The 25,678-nt window shown below is 39.0% G+C and overlaps 1 protein-coding gene across 1 annotated transcript in view; it reads left to right on the forward strand.

Annotated features, from left to right (window-relative positions):
• RIPK1 (receptor interacting serine/threonine kinase 1) overlaps positions 1-25,463 on the forward strand; it is a 40,916-nt gene extending 15,453 nt beyond the window's left edge. Inside the window, exons 6-11 of the mRNA XM_021696886.2 lie at positions 1,734-1,883; positions 14,508-14,584; positions 18,490-18,586; positions 19,459-20,025; positions 21,247-21,390; positions 23,335-25,463. Of these exons, the coding sequence (XP_021552561.1) occupies positions 1,734-1,883; positions 14,508-14,584; positions 18,490-18,586; positions 19,459-20,025; positions 21,247-21,390; positions 23,335-23,621 (1,322 nt within the window). The 3' untranslated portion in view covers positions 23,622-25,463. The remainder of the gene's footprint in view (positions 1-1,733; positions 1,884-14,507; positions 14,585-18,489; positions 18,587-19,458; positions 20,026-21,246; positions 21,391-23,334) is intronic.
• The last annotated feature ends 215 nt before the right edge of the window (positions 25,464-25,678 follow it).

A 25,678-nucleotide genomic window follows, 5' to 3' on the forward strand; every position in this document is an offset into this window, starting at 1 on the left:
CAATATAGAATTAGTCATTCTTCAGATTAATGGACATTTTCTGGTCCCATTTTCTTGGGTGATTATCAGCTCCCTTGGTTTAATGATCACCCATTGCCAAGGCCTCTAAAATCTCTTATCTCTAGCCCTGGCCTGGATATCCCCTTATCTGTTAGATCCATTACACATACCAGAGGAACCCCAAAGCAGCATCCCCCCAAACAAATTCATCTTCTGTATGCTCTCCTTGTAGTCCACTCAGCTTTGCTCTTCTCATGTTCAGAAAATGGCATCACCATCCACCTGCTGAGTCACTGGACCAGAACCCTTACTCATCCCAGTCTCAGCTTTGCCGCTTGTCTCCTACATCCAATCAGACATCAAAACCTATGAATCCAAGGTATACATACGATTCAAGATACATCTTGAATCCATCCACTTCTATCGCCACCAGATTCTCTTTAGTTCACACCCTTCATATTTCTGCTGAAGCCTACTCATGCCATTCCCCATTCACACTGCAGCCAAGCTGGTCATGCTAAAAGGCAAGTATGACCATCTCACTCATCTATTTAAAATCTTTCCAAGGCTGGGGCGCCTGGGTGGCTCAGTTGGTTAAGCGACTGCCTTCGGCTCAGGTCATGATCCCGGGGTCCTGGGATCAAGCCCTGCATCAGGCTCCCTGCTCGGCCGGAAGCCTGCTTCTCCCTCTCCCACTCCCCCTATTTGTGTTCCCCCTCACACTGTCTCTCTCTCTCTCTCTGTCAATTAAATAAATAAATAAAATCTTAAAAAAAAAAAAAATCTTTCCAAGGCTCCCTGGGCCTTCAGGATAAAGTTCAAATTCTTCAGTATGGAATACCAAGCCCTCTCTGATTTGGCTTTTCCATCTTTCTCTAGCCTTATTCCTTACCTCTCTTTCTTTAGTCAATATGCCCAGTTATAATGAACTATTTATAATTCCTGGGACACATCATGATTTCGGGGACTTCCAGTCTATTCATATCCTGCTTGCCTAGCCTGGAATCCTCCTCTCGGAGTCCTCCTTCCTGATTCTTTTTTTTTTTTTTTTAAAGATTTTATTTATTTGAGAGAGAGAGAGAATGAGAGTCAGAGAGCATGAGAGGGAGGAGGGTCAGAGGGAGAAGCAGACTCCCTGCCAAGCAGGGAGCCCGATGCGGGACTCGATCCCGGGACTCCGCGACCATGTCCCGAGCCAAAGGCAGTCGCTTAACCAACTGAGCCACCCAGGCGCCCCCTTCCTGATTCTTTACATGGATAAATCCTGCTCATTTTCCTTGACTCAGCAAAGCCTTCTCTGACCTTCTAGTCACAGTTGTTAGCAGAACCCTTTGTACTTACTCCTTGAATAACAGTTACCACTCAGTGTTTTCAGTCACTCTCAATAGATTGAGCTCCTTACAGGTAAGAGCTGTACCATATTTGTCTTTGTATTAAAATCTGGAGTATGCCATTGGTTTTATTTATATATTCTATTTGTTCTACCAGGAGGCCACTTTGTTGTGAATTCTGTCTCATCAGCAGAGGTTAAAATGTCGTTTGATCATGTGGGCAGTAGAACATGTCAGTGCCTTGTCAGAGGGTCATTCTGCCCCTATCAGATGAGGCACCTGTATTAAAAGCACACCCTCTGTAGAGAGAGATGAGCAGCATTGTCCAAATTCTGCCACCTCCCTGCCTGAGATATGCAGGACCTAAGAGAAAGTCAACTTAAATTCTTCTTTGCTTTATAGATGCTATCTGTGAACAGCAGTTGATAATGTGCATTAAATCTGGGAATAGGCCAAATGTAGAAGACATCCTTGAGTACTGCCCAGTGGAGATTATCAGCATCATGAAGCAATGCTGGGAGGCGAAACCAGAAGTTCGGCCAACATTTACTGGTAAGAGCATCTTTTATGACTGTGTACATTGCCAATGAGGCGAATTTTCCTAGTAAGATGTTGTCAAGAAGTTGCTTTAAGTTTTCAAAAAACTCAGTTCCACTTGTGATTTCAGATTGGTTTTCTAGATTTCAAACATTTTGTTCAATGAAAAGATACCATCCATCTCAAAAGCATGAAGGCATGTAAGGCCCTCTTATTTCTTTTTCTTTCACAAGTAACTTTTTAAAAATTGTGTTAAAATATACATAACACATTATTTACCATGTTAACCTTCTTTAAGTGTATGGGGCAATGGCATTAAGTACCTTCACCATCGCCACCACCCATCTCCAAAACTTCTTCATCTTCCCAAACTGAAACTTTGTTTCAGTTAAATACCAGCTCCCCATTCAATACCAGCTCCCCATTCCTCTTCCCCCAGCCCTTGGCAACCACCATTCTAACTTTTCATCTCTCTGAATTTATTCTATTATGTCTATTATTACATAAATAGAAAGGTACTACTCTGGGTACCTCATGTAAGTGGAATCATACAGGATTTGTCTTTTTGTGCCTGGCTTAGTTCAGTTGGCATAATGTCTGAGGTTCCTCCATGTTGTAGCATGTGTCAGAAGTTCCTTCCTTTTTATTGCTGAATGGTATGTATTCTGTGGTATTTATAGACCACATTTTCTTTATTCATTCATCTGTCGATGTATACTTGGGTTGCTTCCACTGGCCTCTTTGTTTCTTTTCTTTTTTTTTTTTTAAAGATTTTATTTACTTATTTGACAGAGAGAGACACAGCGAGAAAGGGAACACAAGCAGGGGGAGTGGGAGAGGGAGAAGCAGGCCTCCCGCCGAGCAGGGAGCCTGATGCGGGGCTCAATCCCAGGGTCCCGGGACCACGACCTGAGCCGAAGGCAGACGCTTAACGACTGAGCCACCCAGGCGCCCCGGCCTCTTTGTTTCTTAGCTTCTCTTGTTTCTTTTCTCTCCCCTTGTGTAGCTGACATCTTTGGAAATGTATGTTGTCATTTAGATTGGGCCTATAGGAGAGGGAGAGGGAAAGGGACATGGATGTTTGTCACATCCTTGTACCTCTTCCCATTCCTCTAGGTTACCTAGGATCTTGCTAAGATCCTAGAGGCAGAGGAAAAATGGAAATCAGAGGAAAGAAAATCAAGTGAGCAAAAAATAAACAGTAGGAAGTCACTTAGGAGCCTATTTCTGCTGTGAGAAAACAGAATTAAAGCCCCACCTACCGCTGCTACCAAGGATTAGAGGGTTACTTTGGTTTATTTGCTTGTTTTCTTATTCTGTTAGTCAGCCAATCTTCTCCTGACTTAGTCTCTTCTTTCATGCCTTTTTCACCTTTTCAAAATTAAAGTTCTTATTTTGAGATAATTGTAGATTTACATGTGGTTGTAAGAAAAACACAGAGGGGTACCTGGCTGGCTCAGTCGGTAGAACGTGGGACTCTTGATCTGAGGGGTTGTAAGTTTGAGCCCCAGGTTCGGTGTAGACATTACTTAAAAACCTTTAAAAAAAAAAATTCTCCTTTTTGATGGGATCTTTGCCTGGTTTGGGGATTAAGGTAATGCTGGCCTCATAGAATGAGTTTGGAAGCTTTCTTTCTGTTTCTGTTTTTTGAAACAGCTTCAGGAGAATAGGTAATATTTCTTCTTCGAATGTTTGGTAGAATTCCCCAGGGAATCCATCAGGCCCTGGACTCTTGTTTTTGGGGAGGTTTTTGATCACTGCTTCAATCTTGTTACTCGTTGTTGGCCTATTCAGGTTTCAATTTCTTCCTGTTTCAGTCTTGGCAGTTTATAGGTTTCCAGGAAGGCATCCATTTCTTCCAGGTTGCTCAATTTATTGGCATATAGTTAGTTGTTGATACTAATTTCTAATAATTATTTCTATTTCCTTGGTGTTAGTTGTGATCTCTCCCCTTTCATTCATAATTTTATTAATTTGGGTCCTTTCTCTTTTCTTTTGGCTAAGTCTGGCCAATGGTTTGTTGATCTTATTAATTCTTTCAAAGAACCAGCTTCAAGTGTCATTGATCTGATCTACTGTGTTTCTGGTTTCTAATCCGTTGATCTCTGTTCTAATCTTAACTATTTCTCTTCTAATGCATGGCTTAAACATTGTTAAAATGTCTATGCCATCCCGATCAAAATTCCAATGACATTTTTCAAAGTGCTGGAACAAACAATCCTAAAATTTGTATGGAATCAGAAAAGACTCCGAATCACCAAGGAAATGTTGAAAAAGAAAAACAAAGCTGGGGGCATCACATTGCCTGATTTCAAGCTATATTACAAAGCTGTGATCACCAAGACAACATGGTACTGGCACAAAAACAGACATATAGACCTATGGAACAGAATAGAGAGCCCAGATATGGACCCTCAACTCTATGGTCAAATAATCTTCGACAAAGCAGGAAAAAATATGCAGTGGAAAAAAGACAGTCTCTTCAACAAATGGTGCTGGGAAAATTGGACAGCCACATGCAGAAGAATGAAACTCGACCATTCTCTAACACCATTCACAAAGATAAACTCAATCTACGAATCCATCAAAATTCTAGAGGAGAACATAGGCAGTAAGCTCTTTGACATCAGCCACAGCAACTTCTTTCAAAACACGTCTCCAAAGGCTAGTGAAACAAAAGCAAAAGTGAACTTTTGGGACTTCATCAAGATAAAAAGCTCCGCACAGCAAAGGAAACAGTCAACAAAACAAAGAGGCACCCACAGAATGGGAGAAGATATTTGCAAATGACACTACAGATAAAGGGCTGGTATCCAAGATCTATAAAGAACTTCTCAAACTCAACACCCAAAAAACAAATAATCAAGTCAAAAAATGGGCAGAAGACATGAAAAGACACTTCTCCGAAGAAGATCTACAAATGTCTAACAGACACATGAAAAAATGTTCATCATCATTAGCCATCAGGGAAATTCAAATCAAAACCACATTGAGATACCACCTTACACCAGTTAGAATGGCAAAAATGGACAGGGAAAGAAACAACAAATATTGGAGAGGTTGTGGAGAAAGGGGAACCCTCTTACACTGTTGGTGAGAATGCAAATTTGTACAGCCACTTTGGAAAACAGTGTGGAGGTGCCTCAAAAAGTTAAAAATAGAGCTACCCTATGACCCAGCAATTGCACTCCTGGGTATTTACCCCAAAGACACAGATGTAGTGAAAAGAAGGGCCATATGCACAATGTTCATAGCAGCAATGTCCACAATAGCCAAACTGTGGAAGGAGCTGAGATGCCCTTCAACAGATGAATGGATAAAGAAGATGTGGTCCCTATATACCCTGGAATATTACTCAGCCATCAGAAAGGATGAATACCCAACTTTTACATCAACATAGATTGGACTGGAGGAGATTATGCTAAGTGAAATAAGTCAAGCAGAGAAAGTCAATTATCATACGGTTTCACTTGTTTGTGGAACACAAGGAATAGCATGGAGGACATTAGGAGAAGGAAGGGAAAAATGAAGCGGGGGGCGGGAATCAGAGGGAGAGACGAACCATGAGAGACTATGGACTCTGAGAAACAAACTGAGGGTTTTAGGGGGGTGAGGGTATGGGTTAGCCTGGTGATGGGTATTAAGGAGGGCACATACTGCATGGAGCACTGGGTGTTACATGTAAACAATGAATCGTGGATCACCACATCAAAAACTAATGATGTATTGTATGGTGACTAACATAACATAATAAAATAAAATTACAAAAAATAAAAAATTAAAAAAAAAAGAGGGGCACTTGGGTGGCTTAGTTAAGCCTCTGCCTTTGGCTCGCGTCATGATCCCAGGGTTCTGGGATCAAGCCCTGCATCGGGCTCCCTGCTCCGTGGGGAGTCTGCTTCTCCCTCTCCCTCTGCCTGCTGCTCCCCCTGCTTGTGCTCTCTCTGTCTCTTTGTGCCAAATAAATAAAATAATATCTAAAAAAAAGAAGAAGAAAAGAAAAGAAATAACAGAAATATCCCTTATCCTTTTATTGAATTTACCCCAATGATAACATCTGGCCAAACTATAGTATAGTATTACAACTAGGATATTGACATTGATATAGTCAGATACAGAACATCTCCATCACCACAAGGGGTCCATTATGTTGCCCTCCTATAGCCACACCCACTTTCCTCCCCAACCCCACCCCCCTCCTTCACCTCTGCGGATCACTGAACTGTTCTCCATTTCTATCATTTTTTTTGTCATTTCACAAGTTACATAAATAGAATCATAAAATACTTTTTGGAAACCCTTTGGGATTGGCTTTTTGCCACTCAGCATAAATCCCTAGAGATTCATCAAGGCTCTTCTGTGTATCAATGATTTGTTCCTTTTCATTGCTGAATAGTATTCCATGGTGTGGATGTACCACAGTTTGTTTATTCTCTCCTCAAAGGAAATCTGGTTTGTTACCAGTTTTTGGCTATTATAACTAACACTGCTGTAAATATTCATGTTACAGGTTTTTGTGTGAATATAAGTTTTTATTTCTCTGGAATAAATACCCAGGAGTGAGATAGCTAGGTTGTATGATAGTTTCATGATTGTTTTTTTGTGGGCTTTTCTTGCCACTGTTTTCCAGAGTAGTTGTACCATTTTATGTTCCTACCAGCAATGTGAACCACCAATGATCCAGTTTCCCTGCATCTTTTCTAGCATTTGGTATTATCACTATGTCATTTTAGCCATTCTGATAGGTATGTAGTGATATCTCACTGCGGTTTTAATTTGTATTTCTCCAATGGCTAATGATATTGAATATATCTTTTTTTGTGCTTATTTGCTATCTGTCTCTCTGTTTTGGTAAAATGTTGCTTTAATAACTTTTGCCCACTTTCTAATTAGATTGCTTGGTTTCTTTTTACTGTTGAATTTTGAATGTTCTTTATATATTCCATATAGTATTCCTTCATTGGATATGTAGTTTGCAAATGTTTTCCTCCAACATATAGTGCTTTTTTTTATTCTCTTAGAAGCATCTTTCACAGAGTAAAAGTTTTTTATGAAGTCTAGTTTATTAATTTTTCCTTTTATGGATTGTACTTTGGTGTCAAGCCTAAAAACACTGTCAGGGTTAGATTTCAAAGATTTTCTAATATGTTTTGTTCTAAAATTCTTACAGTTTTACATTTAAGACTGTGTTAAGTATTTTTTTCCATAATTGTCAAGGAAAATTTTTAATTGATAACCAAAGAACAATAGCACAGAACTAAATATTTGGTTGTCTTTCTTGCCAGTTATTCAATTTATATTTTATTGGAAACATACCACAATCTATTTTGAGTTAATTATTTTATAAGATATGTGGCTTAGGTTGAAGTTCATTTTTTGCCTATGAATATCGTCTTGTTCCAGCACCGTGTGTTGAAAATCCATCTTTCCAGGGCACCTGGGTGGCTCAGTTGTCTGCCATTGGCTCAGGTCATGATCCTGGAGTCCCAGGATCAAGCCCTACATAGAACTCCCTGCTTGGTGGGGAGCCTGCTTCTCCCTCTGCCTCTCACCCTGCTTGTGCACTCTCTCTCAAATAAATAAATAAAATCTTTAAAAAAAAAAAAAAAGAAAGTATCTTTCCTCCATTGAATGGCTTTTTCTTCTTTGGCAGAAATCATTGGGATATCTCTATGCATTTATTTTTGGGTTCTCTATTCTGGTCCATTGATGTGTGCATCTATCCCTCTGCCAATACCCACAGTCTAAATATAGTGATATGTCTTAAAACTGTATAGATTGATTCCTCTCATTTTTTTATTTAAAAAATTCTTTTAGCTACTCTATTTCCTTTGTCCTTCCATATAAAATTTAGAAAAATCTTGTCTAAATCTACAAAAAAAAATCTTACCCAGATTTTGATAGAAATTGTGTTAAATCGTATATCCATTTGGGAAGAATTGAGATCTTTACTATATTGAGTTTTCTAATCCATGAACACATGGTCTCTTCATTTATTTATATCTTCTTTGATTTATTTTATCAGTGTTCTATAGTTTTCAGCATACAAGTCCTATATATTTCTCTTTTTTGAGCAATTATAAGTATTTTGTATTTTAAATTTAGGTGTCCATTTGTTCATTGCTAGAATATAGAAATATAGTTGATTTTTTTTTGTATGTTAATCTTGTATCTTATGACCTTACTGAATTGACTTATTAGTTCTAGGAGTTTTTGGGATATCTTCTTTAGATTTTCATGTCATCTCCAAATAGAGAGTTTTATTTCTTCTTTTCTGATCTGTATGACTTTTATTTCCTTTTCTTACTTTATCACATTGGCTAGAATTTCTAGCATTATCTTAAATAAGAGCAGTGAGAGCAGACACCCTCACTTTTTCTCAATATTAGGGGAAAGCATTCAGACTTTCCATATGAAGTATGTTAGCTTTAGGTATTTTGTGGATACTCTTTATCACTTGATGAAGTTCACCATATTTAATCTTATTTTTCTGAGAATTTATCATGAATCGGTTTTGAATTTTGTCAAATGCTTTTTCTGCATTGATTGGTATGGTAATGTGATTTCCGTTCTTTTCATTGTTAATATGGTGAATTACATTGATTAATTTTTGAATACCAAACCAGCCTTGCATTCCAGGAATAAAACCTATTTTGTAATGGTGTTTGATTCTTTTAATATATTGCTAAATTCCATTTGCTAGTATTTTGCTAAGGCTTTTGCAAGTATAGTCATGAGGATATTGGTCTATAACTTTATGCTTTTTGTATTGTCTTTGTCTGGTTTTGATATCAGGATCAATATTGGCTCCATAAAAGAAATTGAGAAGTTTTCCCTCTTATTTTTTGGAAGAGAATGAGTGTAAGTAATGTTAATTCTTTAGAAGTTTGGTAGAATTCTCCGAAGAAACCATCCAGGCCTGGAAATTTCTTTTTTTGGGAGTTTTTAAATTTTAAAGTTGATTTCTTTAATAGTATAGGAGCTATCTAGATGATCTGTTTTACATCAGAGTAGTCTGTTTTATATCAGAGTAGTATATCAAATAGTTTGGTAGTTCTGGTTATGGTAGTTTGTATTTTTTGAGGAAATGATAATTCATTTAAGTTGTCAAATTTATATGTGTAAAGTTGTTTGTAGTATCTCTTATTATTGTTTAGATACCTGCAGTGTTTGTAGTGATAGCCCCTGTTTCATTCCTGATACTGGTTATGTATGTCTCTGTTTTCCTTTGTCAGTCTTCCTATTGATCTTTTCAAATAACCAGCTTTTTGTTTCATTGATTTCCCCTATTGTTTTTATGTTTTCCATTTCATAGATCCCTGTTCTTTATCATTTCCTTTCTTCTACTTTTTGTGTTGTTCTTCTTTTTCTAGGTTCTTGAGGTGGGAACTTAGATTATTGATTTGGATTTGAGACCTTTTCTCATTTCTAATGTGTATGTAATGCCATAAATTTCCTTCTCAGCACTGCTTTAGTTATGTCCCACAAATTTTGATATATTGTTTTTTATTTTCATTTAATTCATTGCATTTTTAAATTTTCTTTGAGACTTTCTCTTTGATCTGTGCATTATTTAGAAGTATGTTGTTTAGTTTTCAAGAGTTTGGAAATTTTCTTGTTACCTTCTGTTACTGATGTCTGGCTTGATTTCATTTTAGTCAGAGAACACATTCTGTGTGTTTAACTTCTGTCAAATTTATTGAGGTTTATTTTATGGCCCAGGATATGGTGTATCATGGGATATGTTCTGTGGACACTTGAAAGGAATGGATTATTCTACTGTCTTTGGGTAGAGTGTGCTGTAAATCTTGATTAGATCCTGTTGATGCTGTTGTTGAGTTCTTCTATGCCTTGGCTGATTTTCTGTCTAGTTCTTTGAATTGTTGAGAAAGAGATGTTCAAGTCTACAATTATAATTGAGAATTTGTCTATTTCTGCTTTTAGTTTTATCGTCTTTTGCTTTATAGATTTTCCATCTCTGTTGTTTGGTGTATATATATTTAGGATTGCTATGTCTTGATGGATTGATCCTTTTATCATTATATAAATGTCCCTTTTTGTCTCCAGCAATCATCTTTTTTTTTTTTTTAAAGATTTTATTTATTTGACAGTGAGAGAGACACAGCAAGAGAGGGAACACAAGCAGGGGGAGTGGGAGAGGGAGAAGCAGGCTTCCCACTGAGCAGGGAGCCTGATGTGGGACTCAATCCCAGGACCCTGGGACCATCACCTGAGCCGAAGGCAGATGCTTAATGACTGAGCCACCCAGGTGACCTCCAGCAATCATCTTTGCTGTGAAGTCTACTTTATTGGATATTAATATGGCCACCTTTCTTTCCTCTTATTCATGTTTATATGATATATCTTTCCCCGTCTTTTTACTTTAAATTGCCTATAATCATTATATGCAAAGTGAGTTTCTTGTGACAGCATATACTTGGGTCATGTTTCCTTAATCTATTCTGCCAATACCTGTCTTTTGATTGGTGTTTTTAGACCATATTAATTTAGTGTAATTTTGATATGTTAGAGCTCACATTTGCCATTTTATTTTGTTTTTTGTTCTTTCTGTTTTTCATGTCTCCATTTTCTTTTTGCTGCCTTCCTATGCATTCTTGAACATATTTAGAATCCTATTTTAATTTATCAGTAGTATTTTTTTCTTTCTTTTCTTTTCTTTTTTTTAAAGAGAGCACATGCACACATGAGCTGGGGAGGGGCAGAGGGAGAGAATCTTAAGCAGGCTCCATGCCCTAGTGCAGAGCCCAATGTGGGGCTCCATCTTACAACCCTAAGATCATGACCTGAGCTGAAATCAAGAGTTGGACACTTAACTGACTGAGTCACCCAGGCTCCCCTGAATTTATCGATAGTATATTTGAGGATAGTTTTTCCAGTGGATACTCTAGGTGTTACATTATCTGTACATAATTTATCACAGTATACTTATATTATTTTACCAGTTTGAGTGGAGTATAAAAACTTTACTTCCTTTACTTCCCTTTACCTTCCTCTGTATATAATTGCCTTAAATAGTTCCTCTACATATATTTAGAATACATTGACATTGTTACAGTTTTGCTTCAACTGTCAGTGATAGTTTAGAAAACTCAAAAAGAGAAAGAGAGCCTATTGTATTTACCCATATTTTTGATTTCTGTGTTGTGGGGTGTTTTTTGTAGTATTACTTCTGACACTAAATGTGTCACAACTAGGTGTTCTAGAATTCAATTAAATTCTGACACTAACCAACTGGAGTTATTGTCAGATTCCACAGATTTAAGGGCTTAGGCCTGCTGTAAGATTGTCGCCACTTTAGACCCAGATGCAGATAGGATGCCAAGGCTACCCACACTTCTACTCCACCAAATACAAATTTGAAGGTCCTCATAATACCCCCTTAAGATTCAATAATTCACTAGAACTCATAGAACTCAGGAAAACATTTTACTTACATTTACTGGAGTACAACTCAGGAACAGCCAAAGGAAGAGATTCATTAAGTTATTGGTGGTGGGAGTGGTGTGCCACAGAGCTCTCATGCCACTTTCCCAACAATGTATTCACTCAATGTATTCACTACTGGAAGCTCTCCAAACCCCATTGTTTAGAGGTTTTCATGGAGGCTTCATTAGGTAGGCAGTATTGATTAAATCACTGGTCATTGGTGACTGAACTAAATCTCTAGTCCCTCTCCCCTCAGCTGGTACTGAAAGCGCCAGCCTTGTAATCATAACTAGGTCTTTCTGGTGACCAGCTCCAATCCTGAAGCTATCTAGCTTCTTGTCCTCATCCCTCTAGCCAGGAGCCATCTCATTAACATAGAAAAGACATTCTTACTGCTCAGGAGATCCCAGGGATTTGGGGAGCTCCGTGCCATGAACCAGCTGAAGCTGGGAAAAAGAATAAATATTTATTTTTTAATTATACCACATGTGTTCTTTCTTCCTCCCTGATGTTCCAGGGTATCTTCTTTTTTTTTTTTTTTAAGATATTTATTTATTTATTTATTTATTTATTTATTTATTTATTTATTTATTTGAGAGAGAGAGAGAAACAGCATGAGAGGGGAGAGGGTCAGAGGGAGAAGCAGGCTCCCCGCTGAGCCAGGAGCCTGATGTGGGACTCGATCCCAGGACTCCGGGACCATGACCTGAGCCGAAGGCAGTCGCTTAACCAACTGAGTCACCCAGGCACCCTGGGGTATCTTCTTTTATCATTTCCTTCTTGTTTAGGAAGTTCCTTTAGCCATTCTTTTAGGTTGTTGTCTGCTAGGGACAAATTACCAGTTTTTTTTCATTTGAGAATGTCTTGGTCTTACCTTCATTTCTGTAGGATATTTTTGCTGGGTGTAGGATTCTGGGTTGACAATTCCTTTCTTTCAGGATTTAATAAATACCATGCAACTTACTCTGGCCTCCATGGTTTTAGTTAAGAAATCCTTTTTTTTAAACCTATAGGTAAGGTATTTTCTCTGGCTGCTTTCACAACTTTATCTTTCAGAGGTTTAATTATTATTTGTCATGGTATGAATTTGTTTGGGTTTATTCTGTTTGGGTTTTCTTTTGATTTTTGAATCTGTAGGTATATGTCCCTTCCCAAATTTGAGAAGCTTTCAGCCATTATCTCGTAGAGTACTTTTTTCAGCCATGCTCTCTTTTTCCTTTCTGAGGTAGGGATAACAAAAATACTAGATGTTTTGTTATAGTTTCACTTGTCCCTGAGGCTCTGTACACTTTTTTTTTCTCAGTTTATTTTCTTTCTCTTGATCGAATTGGGTTATGTCTATTATTCTGTCTTTCAGCTTACTGATTTTCCTCTGTCCCCTTTATTCTGCTGTTGAACTCATCCATTTTGGTTTACTATATTTTTTAATTCAAAAATTTCATTGAACTTTCTTTTATATCTTGTTTCTTTGTTGAGGCTTCCCGTTTTTTTATCTTTATTTTTTTTAAGATTATTTATTTATTTGATGGAGAGAGAGTGAGAGTGTGCAAGAGAGCACAAGCAGGGGGAGTGGCAGGCAGAGGGAGAAGCAGACTGTGCAGGGGGCCTGATGTGGGACTCGATCCCAGGGTCCTGGGGTCATGACCCAAGCGAAGGCAATGGCTTAACCAACTGAGCCACCCAGGCATCCCTGTTTTTTCATTTGTTTTAAGCTTATTTGTAATTGCTTGTTGAAGCATTTGTATCATGGCTGTTTAAACCTTTAAACAGTGAATTCTACTATCTCTGGTATCGTGGTGTTGGCATCTATTGATTATCTTTTTTTCTCGTTTTAGATATTCCTGGTTCTTAGTGTGATGAGTGATTTTTTTCTCTTGAAACTTGTACATTTTCTTATAGTGTTAGGAGATTCTGGATCTTCTTCAAGCCTTCTCTTTTAGCTAGCCTTTTCTGACATGGCTTTGCCAGTGGAAGGGTGGCTGCCACCTTGTTTGACAGGTAGAGGGACGTCCAGGTTTTCTACTGAGCCCTGTTGACACCTGAGGCAGGGCGGTGGGGGGCAGGGGGGGCTCCTTGTTTGTACTGGTCAGGATGGAAATTCCAGTGGAGTGCACCTGGTCTCCATGGACACTGCAGTGGAGGTGAAAGTTCTGACTCCCACTGGGGCCTCTCCTGATACTTCTCCACTGGAATGGGTGGGAGCACCTTATTACTGTAAAATAAGGGTGCAAGTCCAGTTTACCCTCATAATCCACTGATTACCATCTGGCAGGAAGGAAAGACCTGGCTCCTTATTTGGCCTTCTCTGAGATCCCCTGGTGGGGATGTTGGAGTACCCTGTTACTGTTTCATGAGGTTGGAAGTCTTAGCTCTCCTTACTTGGCCTTTGCTGGTGAGGTTGCGAGTGGAGCCACAGTGTATTCTGTGATGTTTGGCTGGAGAATGGTTATTGAATTAAAGGTCTTTTGTCTTGCTAGGCTGCCCCTTGCTTAGTCCTTTGGCTAGAAGAGGCTTTTGTTAGGCTTTTTTTTTTTGGTGGGGGGGGTGGTTGCCAGCTTCCTTAAGGCCAAGTCTGGGATCTAAAAGGCAAAAAGAAATCCTAGTGAACTCATCGCCATGACTTTCCTCAGATCCCAAACTCTGTAGTTGGTCTGCCTTTTCTTTCCTCCTTTCAGACTCTTTTCATGTTTGTTTTATATGTGATATCTAGCAGTTCTTGTGCTTAGAGGGAGAAATGAGGAAAAGTATGTCTACTCCATCTTCCTGAAAGTGGAAGTTGCCTATTTCTTTTAAAGCTAGCACCTCTTGACTCTTATATCAAATCCTTATTCTGAGTATTCTGTCCTATAATAATTCTGATCCCAGAGACATAGAAACAAGGAGTCCATCCATCCCTGTTCACTTGGAGAGTAATTCATACTAGATAGGGCTCTGTGCTGCAGCCAGAGAAATATGCTATTAGGCAGTAGCTCTTGGTTTTCAGTGTTATCTTGTCCCTCCTTCTGTCCACCTACTTATTGGTCTTACTAGTCTCTTCATGTAAGTCAGTGATTTGGCATTAAAATTTTTATTTTACTGCTTTGTCCACAGATTAAGGTAAGTAATTCAAAAATAATAGATTGCTAATATTTAAATTTTACTTTAGAAAATACTTTACTTTAGAAAATTTAAAGTATTATTTTTTTTATACAGGCATTGAAGAAAAATTTAGGCCCTTTTATGTAGTTCAATTAGAAGAAAATGTAGAAGACGATGTGACAAGTTTAAAGGTAGGTAACCTAGCAGGTACTCAAAGCATAACATATCAAAACATATATATTATCAATCTTGAAAACCAAGGCAGTATAATTTGTTACTAAGATTTGAGGTAAGCGAGCTTGATAACCACTTGAAGAAAATTAGCAATTTTATACAGATATCATCAAGTTGGCATACTGGACCCATTCCTCCATCAAAACTAATGAAATGAGAAAAATTATATATAGCAATATGAAAACAAAAGCACAATGTCACTGGAATAGAATGGAAAGTACCGTAGGTGGATCAGTCATTTTGAAGAATTCTTGAAAGATAGAAAGCCAACAGAATTATATTTGCTAAGTCATAGAACAGAAGAAGAAAATGCTAACCCAAAACATAATGCTGAAGAAGAACTGGTGGAGCAAGCCTTGGGTCCGTGTGTACAAGAAACAGAATGGTCACCTGGGACATTGATGATAAGATTGTCATTCGGGAACCATGGTTGTGCCAGTTACAAAAGTTGGCTCCTCCCCCTGATTCCCTTGCACTAAGCAACAGATGAGAGCAGCATCTGCCTCAACTTGAAGCAGTGAAGTTGGTGTCTGGGGTCTAAGAGGTATGTCAAAGGTTGATACCAGCTAAGTAACGAAGAGAAACAAAGACCTTCCCTACATACACACTTAGAAAGCAAGTTGCTGGCCTAAGTCTTATAGCAACATGAGGGGAAGACTACAGTAAGTAAAACAGGAAGGCATATGGAGATTTTAAAATAAAGATAAAAAACCAGAGAGTCAAGAATTACCAGACTTTTGAGGGATACCTACACTCTAAAAGGAGAGGTATCCAGTGGAAACCGCTCTTGGGCATCCAAAGGCCATCAGGAAGGATAGTTACTAAGGCTAAAAAAGCATTACCACAATAATCAGGAATATTTCATAATGATAAAAAGTTCAATTCACCAGGAAGATAATAACAGCTTTAAATATGTATATGCCCTAAATAACATGGCCTCAATACATACAAAGTAAAACTTGACAAAACTCAAAGGAGAAATAGACAAATTGGAGATTTGAATATAGATTTCTCACTGATAGAACAACTGGACAAAAAAAAAAATCAGTAAGGATATAGAAAATTTGAAGAACATGATTAACATTTGACTGAATGGAAAGAAATAAAACACTGCATTTAATAACTGCAGAATACTTACCTTTAAAGGCTTTTCCAAGAACATACAGAACATACTTTAAAATTGACCATGCCCTGGGAAATAAAACAATTATCAACCAATTTAAAAGGATTGTAATCATATAAAGAATTTTCTCTGATTTTATTTCAGTTATGCTACAAGTTAATCTTAAAATTAGAAAATCTCATGTGGTTAGGAGTTAAGAAGTATATTTTTAAATACCTGTGGATCAAAAAGGGAAATCACAATGGAACTTAGAAAAACTTAAAACTGAAGACTAACAGGGCATCTGGGTGGCTCAGTTGGTTAAGCGACTGCCTTCGGCTCAGGTCGTGATCCTGGAGTCCCGGGATCGAGTCCCGCATCGGGCTCCCTGCTCAGCGGGCGGTCTGCTTCTCCCTCTGACCCTCTTCCCTATCGTGCTCTCTCTCATTCTCTCTCTCTCAAATAAATAAATAAAATCTTAAAAAAAAAAAAAAAACTGAAGACTAACAAAAACACTACATATTAAAACAAAATGCAAATATGACTAAGAAAAAAACTTAAAGGAAATACCAAAATGTTAATTTTGTGCTTGAAGTGGAGGCAGTACGTGTAGGTTTCTTTTTAAATATAATTCTGTACATTTTCTATATTTTCAATAATGAGTAGTATCACTTTTATAGCAAAAAAGTTTCTTTTTCTACTTTTTTTTTATTTTGGTAAAATATACATAACATAAAATTTACCATCTTACCCATTTTTTCTTTTCTTTTTTAAAGATTTATTTATTTATTTTAGAGAGTGAGCGCAATCGCACATGGGTGGGAGGAGGGCAGAGGGAGTGGGAAAGAGAGTCTTAAGGCGACTGGGTGCTGATCGCAGAGGCTGACGCAGGGCTCTATCTATATCATGACCTGGAGATCACGATCTGAGCGGAAACCAAAAGTCAGTCCCTTAAAGGACTGCACCACCCAGGTGCCCCACCATCGTACCCATTTTTAAGTGTACAGTTCAGTAGCATTAAGTACACTCACAATGTTGTACAAATCGCTAGTATCCATTTCCATTTTTAAAAATCCCAAACAGAAACTCGGTATCCATTAAATAAGAGCCCCTCATTCCTCCCTTTCCCCAGCCCCTGGTAACATTTAATTCCAGTTTCTATGAATTTGCCTCTTCTAGGTACCTTACAGATGTGGGGATCAGACAGTATTTGTCTTCTTGTGTCTACCCTGTTTCACTAAGGGTCATGTTTTCAAGGTTCATCCATGTTGTAGCATGTGTTAGAGCTTCACTCCTTTTTAAGGCTGAATAATTCTCCATTTTATGTGTATATCACAGTTTGATTATTGATTCAGCTGTGATGGATACTGAATTGTGTCCACCTTTTATCTGTGAATAAGGCTGCTATGAACATTGGTGTATGGTTTTTGTTTTTTTTTTTTTTTTTTTTGAGCTCTTCCCTTCAATTCTTTTGGGTATATACATAAGAGTGGAATTGCTACGTTGTATGATAATACTATGTTTAACTTCTGAGGAACCATCAAATTGTTTTCTATAATGGCCCTACCATTTTACATTTCCACCTACAATGCACAAGGTTCCAATTTCTCTACATTCTCACCAACACTTTTCATGCTCTGGGTTTTGTTTTGTTTTTTAAATAATAGCCATTCTAATGAGTGTGAAGTCATATATATCTTACATGGTGGTTTTAATGGATATTTTCTTTTTTTTTTTTAAAGATTTTATTTATTTATTTGAGAGAGAGAGAATGAGAGACAGAGAGCATGAGAGGGAAGAGGGTCAGAGGGAGAAGCAGACTCCCTGCCGAGCAGGGAGCCCAATGTGGGACTCGATCCCGGAACTCCAGGATCATGACCTGAGCCGAAGGCAGTCGCTTAACCAACTGAGCCACCCAGGCGCCCCTAATGGATATTTTCTTAATGACTAATGATGTTGAGCATCTTTTCATGTGCCATTTGTAGATCTTTAGAGAAATGTTTATTCAAGCCCTTTGGTCATTTTTGAATTGAGTTGTTTTACTATTGAATTGTATGAATTCTTTATATAATCTGGATATTCATCCCTTATCAGAGATATATGATTTGCAAATATTTTTCTTCCTATTCCATTTCACTCTCTTGATGGTGTCCTTTGATGCACAGAGGCTTTAATTTTGATGTTGTCCAGTTTATTTATTTTTATTTTGTTGCCTATGTTACTGGTGTCCTATCTGAGAAATTATTGTCAAATCAAATGTCATGAATCTTTCCCCCTATGTTTTCTTCTAATGTTTATGTGGTTTGAGCACTTAAGCTTTGGTCCATGTGAGTTAATTTTTGTATATATTAACGGTAAGGGTCCAGCTTCATTCTTTTAGGTGTGGATATCCTGTGTTCCCCCATTGCATGGTCTTGGCACCCTTGTTGAAAATCAGTTAGCCATGCAAGGGTTTATTTCTGGGTTCTCTATTATCTTCCATGGTCTCTGCCTGTCCTTTGACCATTACCACACAGTTTTGATTATTGTAGTTTTGTAGTAAGTTTTGAAATCAGGAAGTGTGAACCCTCCAAATTGGTTCTTCTTTTTTAAGGTTGTTTTGGCTATTTGGGAAAAAAGTTTATTTTTAAAAAAAGATTTATTCCTTGTAAGAGCTACAGGAAATCTCTACCATTTGAAAAGATTTGTTTTTCTTATAATAATTTTCTGGAACTATTTTCTACTGCTTACTAAGGTGTACATTTATGCTGTTAATTACAGAAAGAGTATCCAGACCCAGCCCAAAATTCATTTGTGAAGAGAATGCATTCTCTCCAGATTGACTGTACAGCAATACCTCCAAGCAGGTCAAATTCAGGTAACATCCGATGATTGAAAGTAATGTATTCACTTGTTTGTTCATGCATTCACTCTATTCTCAAAAATACTCTTCATGACCATAAAGAAACAGAAGAAGCTATAAAATATTTAAAGAAATTTATAATATATTTGGGAGTAAAGATACATATATTTGAAAGAGTAAATAGCAGTGTATTCACCAAAATCACAAAGCATCCTGAACATAAGAGGCCTAACATATCTGATAGGAAGAAAGTGACAGCTCAGGAACAAGAGGGGACGTGTGTGGAAGCAAGGTCCTTGAGGTCAGGGATGACAGATTCAGAGAACAAGCAGAGAGGTTGATCTCAGATTCAAGGAGGGATACTTTTTTCATTATAACTAAAGGAAAAACAGAGTATAGGATATTGAAACCACTTTATTAGCTATCTGTCTTAGGACAAATTAACCTCTTGTAAACGTCATCCATCAAATCATGATAATAATTGCTCCTACTCTTACAGGGCTTTTAAAGAATAAAAGAAGCCATGGAAAGTGCTTAACACCAAGCTGCTCCTGTTCTTATTTTGTAGCCCTGCATCCCATCAAGGAGACAGCCACCTTCTCTGCTACAACACAAATCCCTCTCTTCCTTGCTCATTCCTGTGACACTCACATTTCTGTTGCCTGTTCAAATTTCCCTAGTGCTCTCTCACCACCATGCAGGTACTTCTACGAATTACCTATATAGGTAATATAGGTAGGAAGAGGACCATCAAGTAAATGCTTTTTTATTTGTTCGCAAAGGTTTCAGTATGTTATTCTGAGATAAGATGTATGATGGTGCTCAGCTTTTATTTTACTTCTTGTTGCTTTTTGAAACTCTTTCCAATGTTGATCATTTCTTCTCAGCCCCAGAACAGCCCAGCTCGCTGCACAGTTCCCAGGGACTTGGGATAGGTCCCGTGGAGGAGTCCTGGTTTTCTCCCTCCCTAGAGAACCAGCAGGAGGAGAATCAGCTCAGCTTGCAGAGTAAACTCCAGGAGGAAGCCAACTACCATCTTTTTGGCAGCCGCATGGACAGGCAGACAAAACCGCTCAGACAGAATGTGGCTTATAATAGAGAGGAGGAAAGGAGACGAAGGGTCTCCCATGACCCTTTTGCGCAGCAGAGACCTTATGAGAATGTTCAGAACCCAGGAGTAAAAGGCCTTCCTTATTCTAGTGCAACCAGTCCTGGTAATGCACTACACCAACCCACAGGGCTAACCAGCCAACCGCAAGTACTATACTGGAACAATGGACTGTACAATCCATTCCCTTTTGGAACAAGACCACAGGATCTGGGAACAGCAGGTTCAAGAGTTTGGTATGGGCCAAATCCAAGCCATATGCCAAGCGTGCATAAAACTCCAGTGCCTGAGACCAACCTACTGGGAAATACACCCACCCTTCCATTCATCTCCGTCCCATCAAGAGGTAAACAGTTTTTTTAGCTACAATTTTTTTTTTTAAATGTTTCTGAAAATAAAGCAGCCATTAGCTCTGTTGTAGACTCTAAGGTAACAAGGGTGAGTTGCTTGTGGTGTTCAGCCGCCAGATGCAATTTGCAACCGTGGAATAGTCTCCATCAGACCCCTTGGCCTCAGTTCAGGTGGGATTCATTGCAGCTGCCTGCAAGTGTTGGGTTACAGGTCCTTCCTTGTAACTGGTAGGCATTGTCTGCTCTAATCTGCATCACAGTGGTCCCATTGTACCCAATCTGTGATGGAAGTGAAGGTCACTGCTTGTGTTCTTTTACTTGCTTGCTGTTTTCTGAAGGTTAAGAAAGAAGTCTTGGATATTTTGATTCTTATCTTATATAGGCCAAAGACTGCCATTTGTGATGAAACCAAAATATTGGGCTACCATCACCACCATTTATCTCCAGAGCTCTTTTCATCTTCCCAAACTGAAATTCTGTACTCATCAGACACTAATTCCCCAGTCCACCTCCCATCCCGGCAGCCACCATTCTACTTTGCGTCTTTATGAATTTGACTACTCTAGGGTACTTCATATAAGTGGAATCATACAATCTTTGTCCTCTTGTGACTGGCTTATTTCACTGAGCACAGTGTCCTAAAGGTTCATCTATGTTGTAGCATGTATCAGGATCTCCTTCCTTTTTAAGCCTGAAAAATATTCTATTGTCAGTATATAACACATATTGCTTATCTGTTCCTCTGTTGATGGACATTGGGTGGCTTCCACTTTTGGGCTGTTGTGAATAATGCTGCTATAGACAGGGGTGTATAAATCTTTGTTTGAGGCCCTGCTTTCATTCCTTTGGGTATATACCCAGAAGTGGAATTGCTGGATCTTAGGGTAATTCTATTTTTAATTTTTTTGAGAAACCTCCATACTGTTCACCACACCATTTTGTATTCCCACCAGCAGCACACAGGGGTTCCAGTTCATTCACATCCTTGCCAACACGTGTTATTTCTGTTGTTGTTTTGTTTTTGTTTTTATAGTAGTCATCCTGATGGATGTGAGGTTGGTTCAGTTACATTTTAAAGAAGAAAATTTCAAAGGTTGGCATAGGATAAATAATTTAACTTACACATCTGGAGTAAAGCTCTGCCCTTTTACCATGTGGTATTTATTTCTTTTGCTTTCAGTCTAGATATACTTACCTGTGTGTTTCACTCTATTCAGATGAGTCTGCGAAATGTACCATATACAACAGTGCTGGCATTCAGGTTGGAGACCATAATTATATGGAGATTAGTGGAATGAGTTCAGTGCTACCAGACATGAACTTGAAAGAAGAGCCAGCTTCTAAGTACCAAGATATCTTTGGTAAGATGCCCTTTAAGGACCTGTCATCTAGCAACCTGAAACTTTCTTACTTGTTTAGAGGGATAGAGTGGAATCCTGAAATTTTTCCAGTTATTTTCCCTGAAAGTTGCCCCATGTTTTCTCTGTAAAATGTCTCTGTAATTTCCGTATAATTCCTTTGTGGTTTATTTATGTTTAATATGGGGATAATTACAATACCTAATTCACAGATTTGTTGTGAAAATTAAATGAGTCAATATGTATAAAGAGCTTAGAACACTGCCTAACACATAGTAAGATCTATGAAAGTGTTGAACACATCATCATCATCATCATGATCAATATCACTACTCAGACCTAAGAGAGGTAGGTCCCTCAGGTCTTCATCAAAAGGGATTCTGGGGCGCCTGGGTGGCTCAGTTGGTTAAGCGACTGCCTTCAGCTCAGGTCATGATCCTGGAGCCCCGGGATCGAGTCCCGCATCGGGCTCCCTGCTCAGCAGGGAGTCTGCTTCTCCCTCTGACCCTCCCCCCTCTCATGTGCTCTCTCTCATTCTCTCTCAAATAAATAAATAAAATCTTTAAAAAAAAAAAAAAAAGGATTCTGAAAAGATAGAAGACTATGCCCTCAACAGCACCTCTGTTATAAAAACAAGAGAGCTTTCTCTTACAGGGTTCCACTCTGCAGGCTCATAACGTTAATCCCAAAACACAACCTGGGAAACAGGCATGAGGCCAAAACAATGGGATTTAAGAACGCAGCTTTATGATTAACCCCAGGGCTGGCAAAATGTTTCTGTCAAGTGCCAGATAGTAAATATTTTAGGTTTCACTGGCCCTGAGGTCTCTGTTGCAACTACTCACCTGACATTGCAATGCAATAGCAGCCACAGACAATATGTACATATGTACGTGGCTGTGTTCCAGTAAAACTTTTTTTACAAAAACAGGCAGCAGGCCAGATTTGGCCCAGAGGCCATAGTTTGCCAATCCCTGGCCTAATCCATTTGAAGAATAGTCCTTAGAGAGGAGGTTCCTAACTCTTGGGGTGACACAGGTACCCTTGAGAATCTGATGAAACCCAGGGTCCCTCTCCCAGAGAGGTGTTGACAAAATCTGGGACGTTTTTGGACTGCTGACATCCAGTGGTGATGACAGAAATGCATTGTGGGGAGCTAAGGAAAGAATGGGAGTTGCAGCGTGAGGGGGGATGCTAAGGAAAGAATGGGCATGGGGAATGAGATGTCTTTTTCCTTATATTCAGTTTATTGGGCTGGGATGAGGATCAAGGAAAATGTGTGTGGTGGTGATTTTATACTTTAGTTTCTTTTTGTTATTTTTATGAAGGCCTAAGAGGAAGGAACCAGTAGAAAGGGAGGCTGTGGCTGTAGGAGAAGAGAAGATAACACTTAGGGTAAAGGAGAGAGGAGTCCAAACAGACCTTGAAAAGTAGATACCTCATTCCTTAAAAGATAAGGGAAGGCATTGTAATTGAAAAGTTTGCACTTGATGGTCTTGGTTTCCCTAAGTAAGAGGAAAGTGAACTGTAGGGGGCAGGGGATCAGGAATTGAATGACCTTGATTCTGGCCAGATATAAGTAGACAATGCCAAAAGGAACAAAAATGGTGTTTTCTTCCCTCTTTACATCAGGAAGGTCTGATATTAACAGGGCCACTGGCTAAGGTTGTATAGAACAGCCTCGTAGCCAAGCAGGGCTTTTATTCCCAATGCCGTCAGCTGTAGCTCGGAGAGGTATCTGCTAAGAGGAAGAGGTTCTCTATTGTACTCACATAAACATTCCAAATGGGCTTCCAGACATGTAAAGTATCACCTCACGGGTCAACAACTCTATAATTAATAAATTATCTTTTTTATTGTCTCCTGATACTCTTTATACAGGTTTTTGAAACTAGAATGTTCAAATGGGTTATAGCCTGATGCCTTCTTCTCTTTTCTGTTTGGCAGAAAATATCACTAGTCTGACTGATAAACATCTGAACCCAGTCAGGGAAAATCTGGGAAAGCAATGGAAAAACTGTGCCCGTAAGCTGGGCTTCACTGAACCTCAGATTGAGGAAATTGACCATGACTATGAGCGAGATGGACTAAAAGAAAAGGTTTACCAGATGCTCCAAAAGTGGCTGATGAGGGAAGGCAATAAGGGGGCCACGGTGGGAAAGCTGGCCTATGCGCTCTACCAGTGTTCAAGAATAGACCTCCTGAACTATTTGGTACATATCAGCCAGAGCTAACTCCAGAAGGGGCTTTGGCAGCATGAGGTAATCTCCTCACCTAGTAAGTAACCCGCTAGAAGTGTGCTGCCTCAGATCCTTCAGAATTCTCTCCTCACTGATACAGGTTCTCTGCATAAAAATCTCCCGCATTCCATAGCTGGAGAATGGGAAAGAAATCTACAGTGAACAGCCTACTAACCAGGAAGACCTATTAATGGCTGAGACCCACTCCAAAAAGAAGCCTAATTGGGTTTTGAAAGGGAGAGAGAGATACTTGAGGAAGATAATTTTCTTTCAGTTCATTCCGTAACCTTCCGCAATGACATTCATTTAATTTCCTGGAGTTTTGTTTCAGCAAGAGAAAAAAAAATTCAACTTTCTTATTTTATGCTCTCTTCTCCACATAGGCTCCTGTTATCACCAAAGTACAGTGAAATTGTGAGTTCTCTTCAACTAGTTTTTTTTTGGTATTCTAACCACAGTTCATTCCAAAACTCTAAGGTCTGTTAACTTCAGTATCAAATGTTGTGTCAGTCACCACAGGCTTCAAGAATTACATGCAGTCTCCACTCCATAAATTAACTGAAGGGATTTTAAGGAGTACTAAAACAGAAAAAAAAAAAAAAAATAGAGAACAAAAATATCAGAATTTTCCAGGTGGTTGTTGCAAGGAATTACTGCTAATTGTGGTGACTACATCAATTCTTGATGAAGTTTTTAAGTTCTTTCCTAGCATTCTGATACTTTATGTACTTTCCCAACCTCTGTGCCCTGCAGAGGTTGCAGGGAATATTGATCTCTTCACACCCGGCTGTGACTGGAGCTTCAGGGCTGATCACTGTTGAGCAGCTTCCTCAGCTTACCCCAGGATACTGTAGAAATATTTTCATTTTTTTCTGTGAGCTGCTGTGATGTAAAAAAAGGATGCTTCAAAGTCTGATAATTGTGCCTCTAACACTGGACCTTTCAAAGCCCACCCGAAACTCAGGAATGAGTGAAAGGAACCAGAAGACTAGAAGACTGAAGGCAAGCAGCCCATCCAGTATCACTGCCTGCATGTGGCTAAACAGAGAGGGTGTGTCATTGTGCTCAGCCCTTCCAGGAAGGAGGGAGAGAAGGATGCAGTATGGTGACTCTGGATGTCAGAACAGATTCTAGGGTCTGGTGGGCTGATAACAGTATTGTGGTTGGTGATTCTAAAATCCCGCTAGCCCCAGCTGAGACACACACACACACACACACACACACACACCGACACACACACACACACACACACACACACACACCCAACACCTGAAGTGGGACTGTAAAACAGAATGTCTCAACTTCTGCACTATTGGCATCTTGGGCCAGATAATTCTTTGTTATGGGGGCTGTCCCGAGCATTGTAGGATCTGGATATCTGAAAGTATCCTCTACCCACTAGATGTGAATAGTGCCATTCTCCCCTCCTCCTGTCCCCAGTTGGGACAAGCCAAAATGTCTCGAGACATTGCCAAATGTTCCCTGGAAGGACACAGGTGCCCCCGTTGAGAAGAGCCCTGCTACAAAGTAATGAACCTCAGTCTCTTACCCACACATATCTAGGCTCACTACTTAGTTGCCACATAGCATTAGATCACACAGACTGAAAGAAAAATTGGATGGAGAAAGAGTCCCAAGCTTTGGTAGAGAGGAGTGGGTGGATGATTGCTTTTCTAAATGTATCCCTTGTACCTCTATCCTAAGTGTTTAAATTCTCTAAATTCCAAAGCAATTGGATGATCAATGTTAAGAGGCAAAAAAGGTATTTTTAATGGACTTTTAAAAATAAAATTTTGTACCTCAAATATAAGCAACTGAAATGATGTGTTTGTATAAATGAAACCATTTGGGCTTCTCCACTTAGGTTGGCATTTCCTATACGTACTCTCCCTTTCACCCTCCTGCTATTAGCAGCCAAGAGGAAGCTGAGAGTAAAAAGAAGAGAAGCTTCTGGACAGCTTTTTGGCTCTCAGGATAAAAATGCGCTGCCTTGAGAGCCTGCAGCCCCGCTGTCCTTCAAACATGGTTCAGAAGTCTTTCTTTCAGCCCCC

The sequence above is a fragment of the Neomonachus schauinslandi genome, chromosome 8 (genome assembly GCF_002201575.2).
Source record: "Neomonachus schauinslandi chromosome 8, ASM220157v2, whole genome shotgun sequence".
In the NCBI taxonomy this organism is placed as follows: domain Eukaryota; kingdom Metazoa; phylum Chordata; class Mammalia; order Carnivora; family Phocidae; genus Neomonachus; species Neomonachus schauinslandi.